The 9466-nt window shown below is 47.7% G+C and overlaps 1 protein-coding gene across 1 annotated transcript; it reads left to right on the forward strand.

Moving 5' to 3' along the window:
- The first annotated feature begins 229 nt into the window (after positions 1-229).
- Positions 230-5410, forward strand: ISG20L2 (interferon stimulated exonuclease gene 20 like 2). The gene is made up of 2 exons (XM_056545822.1): positions 230-499; positions 5208-5410. The coding sequence occupies exons 1-2, from the start codon at positions 245-247 to the stop codon at positions 5319-5321; spliced, it is 369 nt and encodes a 122-aa protein (XP_056401797.1). The 5' UTR covers positions 230-244; the 3' UTR covers positions 5322-5410.
- Positions 5411-9466: the final 4056 nt, after the last annotated feature.

Below are 9466 nucleotides of genomic sequence, written 5' to 3' on the forward strand. Positions count from 1 at the left end.
ATGCTCTGCTTGGAAAGACATTGCCGGCTATGAAGACTGCACATTTCTGAGCGGTCCTGCTAATTCTTGGCGGACATTCTGCAAATGTTCCGCCGTGTGAACATAGCCGTGGGGTTCTGCCTGATTGATCTGAATTGTATGATAAAGATGATTTTTTTTTATTTTAATTTTTTTTTTTTTTTTTTTTGCTTTTTATGGTTCCAGATGCTTTTTGCTGACTGCAGCCATTTATACAGCCAATATAATGTATACGTTTGTGGTTTTAGTGATTTTTAGACCCTTCTTCTCAATTCCGCAGATCTTAAAGCTCCTCCATGGTAAGATTGTCATCGGCCACGCCATACAGAACGACTACAGGGCGCTGGGCTACTTCCACCCTAAGGAGATGACGCGGGACACGTCCAAGATCCCCCTGCTGAACCGCAAGGCTGGCATCCCGGATAACCAGACGGCGTCCCTGAAGACTCTGTCCAAACAGGTTCTCCACAAAGAGATCCAGGTACTGACCCACGCCTGATGTCACACATGCATTTATATGTCTAGGTCAGTGTTTCCCAACCAGGGTGCCTCCAGCTGTTGCAAAACTACAACTCCCTGCATGCCCAGACAGACAATGGCTGTACGAGCATGCTAGGAGTTGTAGTTGTGCAACAGCTGGAGGCACCCTGGTAGGGAAACACTGATCTAGAAAAAATGTTTTGAAAATGTTTTAAAAATGTATGTTGCTAAACTACAACTCCCTGCATGCTCGGACAGCAGAAGGCTGAGGGTTGTAGTTTTGCAACAGCTGGAGACAGACCTAGACCAGTGTTTTCCAAATAGTGTGTCTCCAGCTGTTGCAAAACTACACAAAGAGATCCAGGTACTGACCCGCGCCTGATGTCACACATACATGTATATGTCTAGGCCAGTGTTTCCCAATTAGGGTGCCTCCAGCTGTTGCAAAACTACAACTCCCAGCATGCCCGGACAGCCAACGGCTGGGGTGAGCAGGAGCATTTTTGGACTGAGGCACAGCTTTATTCATACTTTCCACTTTCCTGAACGATATGTGTGTGTGGTGTGTGTGTTTCTTTAAGCGGCTGACAGCCGCAGGGTTTTTACTATGCGAGCGCATGAAGCGCCGGCTTACTTTCAGCAGCAGTCGGCTGCCGGCGGCGTCTTGCTCGCTCCCTTCCCTGCGAGTGCATATGCGAATCATATGTGCGCTCGGGGAGAGAATCGGGCATTGTCAGAAGCTGAGGGCACTATAGCTCCGCCCCCTCTGTTGTCAGGGCTTCTAAGAGGCGCGAATTAGCCTCCAATCAGCACTGTGCACGCGTTTGTGAGAGGCAGGGGCCAATCAGCAGTGCCCCTGCTCCTGGCCCGCCCCTCTTTTGCTTTTGGCCGGCATTTCTCCCTTCTCTATCTACACTAGAATGTTCTCCTCACAGCAGCTGCCCTGGGGTCACAGACTTGGGCTGCACAGACAACTGGAGCCTTAGTTCATAATTTTGTCTGTAAAAGCTGTAATTCCAAAATGCCTGGTTCTGCTGAACCCATTTGCTCCCTCTAAACAGTTAACTGGAGTGTTAGCCACTCATTACATCTGTAGAAGCTGTATCTCAAAAATGTCTGGTTCTGCTGAACCACTTGTTCTGCCTGCACCACTGCTCCCCCAGACCCCCCTGCTACTCTACCTCGGTTGTCTACCAGACCCGGTGGGTTCGGCCGGAGATTTTCTGTGTTCTGCTTCCATGCGGAGCCACTGTGCTGCCTTTGCCACAAGCTACCTGGTAGCCACCGTCCCTCCATGTGGCTTAAAGCCTGGCATGCGGACGCCACCTTCGGGAAGTGAGGCGACAGGCGGAAAAGAGTTCTTTATTATCTCTGGATAAGGCTCACAGAACCGCTTTCCGTCGTAAGTCCTCCTTCCGGTACCACCAAAGGGTCCAGCCGGGCGCCTTCACGGGAAAAGGGCTCCCTCCTTCCAGACCTGTCCCTCCCGGAGGTTAGCTATCCATTCCAGCCATTTTGCGGCCCCATCAGGCACCCGTAGGCCTTCCTCGATCTAATGGGTCTCCCCCACCCGCCAACCTTTCTCGGGTGGTTCGTCGCCTCTTACTCTTCCGGGATGCCTGGACCACGCACATTCATTGTCCTGGTTCCTTCAGGGGAACGTTTTCGAGGTTTATTCCAACCTCTTTGTGGTCCCCAAGAAAGGCGTTTCTGTTCGCCCAATCTTGGTTCTCGAGTATCTCAGCCAGCATCTTCTGCTTCCCATCCCGAAAGGAGTCTCTCCGTTCGGTGTTGGCGTCCCTGGTTCATGGGGAATTTTCGTTCCTCGGTGGACATCAAGGATGCCTGCCTCCCCTTCTCATTATTCCAGTCATCAGCGGTACCTCCGTTTTGCAGTTCCGGACGGTCATTTTCTATTGTGGCTCTCCATTTCGGTCTGGCCACTTCTCCGCGGACCTTTAACAAAGCCCTGGCGCCTGTGATCGCCCTTTTACAGACAACAGTTGTTTCCGTGATTACTTACATGGACGACCTCCTGATCAGAGCTCCAGCCAGAGCCCAGATCCTGGAGAGTCTTAGTCTCAACCTCCAGGCCTTGTCTCACTTCAGTTGGATGGTCATTCGGGACAAGTCCAACCGCTCTCCTGGGGCTCCAGTTCGACGTGGCCTCTGCCCGCTTTCAACTCCGCCGACCAATCGGCTGACTCTCTTATCAAGAGTCCGATGACTTTGGCACCCTGCTCCAGTTTCCACTCGCTTTTGCATGGATGTCCTGGGTCGGTTAGCAGCGGCCGTGGAGGCCGTGCCATTTGCCCAGTTTCATCACCGACCTCTTCAATTGGTGATTCTCTTCCGGTGGGACAGGTCTCCATTGTCACTCGACAGTCTTGTCGGTCACTTCTATGGTAGCTTCGTTTATCCCCCCTGCTTTTTCGGGGGCGCTCCTTCCTGCGCCTCCCTGCCAGTCTGTCAGGCTGAGGAGGTGTTTTCAAGGACCGGCCGGTCTGGGGCCTTGGTCCCTTGAGAAGCCCTTTTCCCCTTCAACATGTTGGGGCCTAGGGCAATCCTTTCTTGGCTTGCTTCTTGGGAAATTCCCTTCTGGGCGGAACTCAGGTTTCCGGACATCTCAGCGCTTTTCATTCCGGGCGTTTCTTGGATGTGGTCTTTCTCAGCCATCCAAGGCGAGTGGTCCCTACATCCGGAAGGGTTTGCAGTGATCTGCGACCTCTGGGGCGCTCCAGGCGTGGACCTCTGCACATCCCGTCACAACCAAGCGTTCCTCTTTCTTGGTCGGGCTTTGCCCCACCTTATCTGTTTCCTCCCCTTCCTCTCTTTTCGGGGTCCTAAGGAAACTCACAGCAGAGGGCGTTCCCGCCATTTTCGTGGCCCAGACTGGCCCCGGCGGGCGTGGTACGTCGTCGTGGTCAGGCTCCTGAACTTCTTACCTCTGCACCTTCCCTATCGTCCAGACCTCCTATATCAGGTCTCCTGTGCCACCCCTATTTTCCGTCTCTGCTTTTGACGTTGTGGCGGTTGAGACAGCGGTTCTGAGGACCCGCGGTTTCTCTTCCCAAGTGGTTTGCACCATGCTGAGGGCTCGCAGGCCTTCCTCTGTGAGACTTGCCACCATACCTGGCGGTCTTATTTTATGTTGGTGTGAAACTCAGCCTTTTTCTCCGGTCGTGGTTGGCTTTCAGCTCCCTTAGGGGTCAAAGGTTTGGCCGTTTCCATTCTTTTTTCAACGTTCTTTGACGTTCAATTATCATGTCCGAACCTAGTTTAGGGAGTGGCACAAGCTGCCCCTCATTATCAGTCCCCTTCTTTCCCTTGGGACTTGCACTTGGTCTTAGGTGCTCTGCAGGACGCCTCTTTTGACCCTCTCAGGGACATTTCTCTTCGCCTCCTTCCCCGGAAGGTGGCGTTCCTTATTCTCTTACCTCTGTTAGGAGGGTGTCAGAGCTGGTAGCTCTCTCCTGCCGTTCTCCCTTCCTGGTGGTATACCAGGACAAGTGGTTTTCCGTCCAGGTCCGTCCTTCTTACCTGAGATGGTTTTTGACATTTTCATCTCAATGAGAACATCGTCCTCTCGTCCGGTCCCATCTCATCCTGGAAGCGTTTGTTCCACAACCTGGTTGTGGTGAGGGCTGTTCGGACTTATCTCTTATCCCTTTCGGCAGTGTGACCCCCTTTTTTGTTTTTCCGGAAGGTCGTTTTATAGGACAACCTGCTTCTACGACCACCATTTTTCGGTGGATCCGGTCTGCTATTTTTGGAGTTTACCACTACAGGGGGAAGATCCCACCCTTCATGGGTTTCGCTCATTCCACCCGTTTTTCGGGGCATCCTGGGCCCTCCGCTACGTGGCTTCGGCCTTGCAGTTCTGTAAGTCGTCCGCGCGGTCGTCTTTGTACACTTTCTCAAGGTGCTACCAGATTCATACCTTCGCATCAGTTGATGCTCCTCTGGGCTGTAAGATGTTGCAGACGGCGGTGGTCCAACCGTCCACCTGTCTGATTCCTTACCCACCCAAGGGACGGCTTTGGTACGTCCCATGGTCTGTGTCCCCCAATGGAGCCGATAGAGAAGAGGAGATTTTTTATGCTTACCGTAAAATCTTTCTCGAAGGATCCATTGGGGGACACAGCTCCCACCCTGTTTTCTGGTGTTCCTATTTCAGTTCTGTCCGAGGGTGCGTGTTATAGGCCGGTGCGTGGTATACCCCGATAAATACGGTATCTGTCCGAGGGTATGTTCAGTTGCCTTTTCTTCTGATTGCTCGGACAGTTTGTGGTTTTCTCTGGACCTGTCGGTCTTCTCCTATTAGTCTGGGACTAAAACTGATTAACTCAGGTGCCTGTGGGCGGGTATACCCTGCTGGGAGGAGCCGACTTCTCTTGTTGCCATAGTGTCGAACCTCCTAGTGACAGCAGCATACACCCATGGTCTGTGTCCCCCAATGGATCCTTCGAGAAAAAGATTTTACAGTAAGCATAAAAAATCTCCTTATAGTAATTACCTAAAATACATCAGTTATCAGAATCACTGGAATCGCACATACTTCCCCCTGTTGTCCTGTATTCCGCAGTCTCTGAGAGGTTTGTTGATCTGCTGGGAGTTGTAGTTTTGCTACAGCTGGAGGCACCCTGGTTGGGAAACACTAATGGTTTGTTTATACTTACGTCTAGTCCGTATATTTTGTTTTCCTGTAGATGGGAAGAGGCGGCCATTCCTCTGTAGAAGATGCCAAGGCCACAATGGAGCTGTACCGGGCGGTGGAGGCGGAGTACGAGCGGGAGCTGGCAGCGGGCACAGTCCAACCATGACGTGAAATCACAACCCTAGTGAATTTTATCAGGTGTATTTTTTTTATACAACGTCAAGGTTTATGAGAATAAAATCAGTGCCGTCTCTTCACCGTGTCTTGTCCACAATCCTTCAGGGCGACCGAATATTCACATTTCTGAAGTTTTGATAAAATTCACATTCCTGCTCAGTAATAACCTCAAATTGCATGAAAAATCTCTTTCGGAGTTGCACTTTAATGTGGTATTACTTCTCAGCTCCATCCACTTTTTTTATTTTCTTTTTTTAAATCAACTGGTGCCAGAAAGTTAAAAATCTTAATCCTTCCAGTACTTATCAGCTGCTGAATGCTCCACAGGAAGTTCTTTTCTTTTTGAATTTCTTTTCTGTCCGACCACAGTGCTCTCTGCTGACTTCTCTGTCCATGTCAGGAACTGTCCAGAGTAGGAGCAAATCCCCATAGCAAACCTCTCCTACTCTGGACAGTTCCTGACATAGACAGAGGTGTCACCAGAGAGCACTGTGGTCAGACAGAAAGGATATTAAATAAGAAAAGAACTTCCTGTGGAGCATATAGCAGCTGATAAGTACTGGAAGGGTTCAGATTTTTAAATAGAAGTAATTTACAAATCTGTTTAACTTTCTGGCACCAGTTGATTTTATTTTATTTTTTCCAGTGGAGTACCCCTTTAAGCTATTCCTATTGTGAACATAAAGGGTTTGTCTTTGTGAAGACCATCCCTGTCGATATGTCCTATTAGGGCAGTGTTTTCCAACCAGGGCGCCTCCAGCTGTTGCAAAACTACAACTCCCAGCATGCCCAGACAGCCTTTGGCTGTTTGGGCGTGCTAGGAGTTGTAGTATTGCAACAGCTGGAGGCGCCCTGGTTGGGAAACACTGTATCAGGGCCATAGAGAGGCAGTGGAGGTGTGGAAGGTCCAATCAAGACCCCACTTATAAGCCCAAACTTATGTCTGACTTGCCCCAGTGTCTTATGTTCAAGCGTCTTTGAAATACATAGATGTTCATCTGATAGATATGTGTGTGTGTGTATGTATATGTATATATATATGTGTGAAAAATGTAAAAAAATGTATTTACATACAAAGTGTGTGTGTGTGTGTGTGTATATATATATATATATATATATATATATATATATATATATATATATATATATATATATATATATATAATTATAATTTATTTATGTAAAAAAGGGAAATATATTTTTCATTTTTTAAATGTACATTTTATTTAAAGGAGAAATCAGGCAAAAATAAGCCTATCCCCTATCCTTTGGCAGTCCAGGCATGCTGGGAGTTGTAGTTTTGCAGCAGCTGGAGACGCCCTGTTTGGGTGTAATGTAATACTGAATTTCCCCTGCACTGGCCTCTGTTTGATGGGGAGCAGTATCTGGGCCTGTGTATTCCAACCAGGGCGCCTCCAGCTGTTGCTAAACAACAACTCTCAGCATGCCCTGACAGCCATGGACATTCTTGTTCATATGCAGAAACTTTTCACAGCTGCTGGTTTGTTACAACTGTACATAGTCTGGACGACCCGTGTCCAACCTGTGAGTGAAGCAAAAGCTGTAACAAGTTTTCTTCTAGGAAAACATCACTGCCCCATTATTACTTCTCAGGATAGGGGATAAATGTCTGATCGCGGGAAGTCCGAACGCCGGACCCTGGCGATCTCCTGGATGGGGCCGCAGCATGACACCTCCTCTATTGGAGCATTCGTGTATCCCTGCCTCTCCCATAGAGCTGTATGGAGGGGGCGTCTCAGTGAGGTCGACGATACCTGCATTGGCCACACATAGCGACGGTAATGCCGGGTCCCCGTACGGGAGATAGTGGATAAGTGTCTCGGGCTGCAGATCTCCTTTAAAGAGGTCCTCCGCTGGAAAACATTTTTTTTTTTTTATCAACTGGTGCTAGAAAGTTAAACAGATTTGTAAATTATTTCTATTTACAAATCTTAATCCTTCCAGTACTTATCAGCTGCTGTATACTACAGAGGAAGTTCTTTTCTTTTTGAATTTCCTTTCAGTCTGACCACACTGCTCTCTGCTGTCACCTCTGTCTGTCTCAGGAACTGTCCAGAGTAGGAGCAAATCCCCATAGCACAACTCTCCTGCTCTGGACAGTTCCTGACATGGACAGAGGTGTCAGCAGAGAGCACTGTGGTCTGACTGAAAAGAACTTCAGAAAGAAAAGAACTTCCTGTGGAGCATACAGCAGCTGATAAGCACTGAATGGATTAAGATTTTTTTTTTATAGAAGTAATTTACAAATCTGTTTAACTTTCTGGCACCAGTTGATTTAAAAAAAAATAATAATGTTTTCCAGCGGAGTACCCCTTTAACCTGTTGAGGACCAGGAGCGTACCTGTACGTCCTAAGTCCGCTCCCTTTCTATAAGGCATAGCGGGTCGGGCCCGGCCTCTAACGGCGGCCAGGATCTGTGGCTAATGGCACGCGGCACTGATCGCGGTACCGCGTGCTATTAACCCTTTAGACACGGCGATCAAAGTTGATCGGCTCATCTAAAGTGAAACTAAACTACCCCCGGCTAGCTCAGCGTGCTGTTCGGGACCGCTGCAGTGAAATTGCGGCGTCCCAAACAGCTGTAGGACAGCAGGAGGGTCCCCTTACCTGCCTCCTGGTGTCCGATCGCCGAATGACTGCTCAGTGCCTGAGATCCAGGTATGATTATTCAAGCGGCAGACTCATTGATCAATGTTATCCTATGAGAAACCATTGATCAATGTAAAAGATCAGTGTGTGCAGTGTTATAGGTCCCTATGGGATAACAATGATTAGTATAAGAGATCAGTGTGTGCAGTGTTATAGGTCCCTATGGGATAATAATGATCAGTATAAGAGATCAGTGTGTGCAGTGTTATAGGTCCCTATGGGATAACAATGATCAGTATAAGAGATCAGTGTGCAGTGTTATAGGTCCCTATGGGATAACAATGATCAGTATAAGAGATCAGTGTGTGCAGTGTTATAGGTCCCTATGGGATAATAATGATCAGTATAAGAGATCAGTGTGTGCAGTGTTATAGGTCCCTATGGGATAACAATGATCAGTATAAGAGATCAGTGTGTGCAGTGTTATAGGTCCCTATGGGACCTATAACACTGCAAAAAAAAAAGTGAATAAAGATCATTTAACCCCTTCCCTAATAAAAGTTTGAATCACCCCCCTTTTCCCATTTAAAAATAAACATGTGGTATCGCCGCGTGCGGAAATGTCCGATTTATAAAAATATATCGTTAATTACACCGCACGGTCAATGGCGTACACGCTAAAAATTCAAAAGTCCAAAATAGCGTATTTTTAATCACTTTTTATATCATGAAATAAAGAATAAAAAGCGATCAAAAAGTCCAATCAATACGAAAATGGTACCGCTAAAAACTTCAGATCACGGCGCAAAAAATGAGTCCTCATACCGGCCCGTATGCTGAAAAATAAAAAAGTTATAGGGGTCAGAAGATGACAATTTTAAACGTATACATTTTCCTGCATGTAGTTATGTTTTTTTCCAGAAGTCTAACAAAATCCAACCTATATAAGTAGGGGATCATTATAACCGTATGGACCTACAGAATAAAGAGAAGGTGTAATTTTTACCAAAAAATGTACTACGTAGAAACGGAAGCCCCCAAAAATTACAAAATGGCGTTTTTTTCTTTAAATTTGTCGCACAATAATTTTTATTTTTTTCGTTTCGCCAGAGATTTTTGGGTAACATGAATGATGTCAATACAAAGTACCGTATATACTCGAGTATAAGCCGACCCGAGTATAAGCCGAGACCCCTAATTTCAACCCAAAATCCCAGGAAAAGTTATTGACTCGAGTATAAGCCTAGGGTGGGAAATACCTCATCCCCCCCTGTCATCATCCAGACCCGTCATTAACATCCTCATCATCCCACACATCCCCCCTTCATCATCCCCTTGTCATCATCCCACACATCCCCTTATCATCCCACACATCCCCCCTTCATCATCCCCTTGTCATCATCCCACACATCCCCCCTTCATCATCCCCTTATCATCCCACACATCCCCCCTTCATCATCCCCTTGTCATCATCCCACACATCCCCTTATCATCCCACACCCCCCCCCTTCATCATCCCCACCC

Source organism: Hyla sarda, chromosome 11 (assembly GCF_029499605.1).
Source record: "Hyla sarda isolate aHylSar1 chromosome 11, aHylSar1.hap1, whole genome shotgun sequence".
Taxonomy (NCBI): domain Eukaryota; kingdom Metazoa; phylum Chordata; class Amphibia; order Anura; family Hylidae; genus Hyla; species Hyla sarda.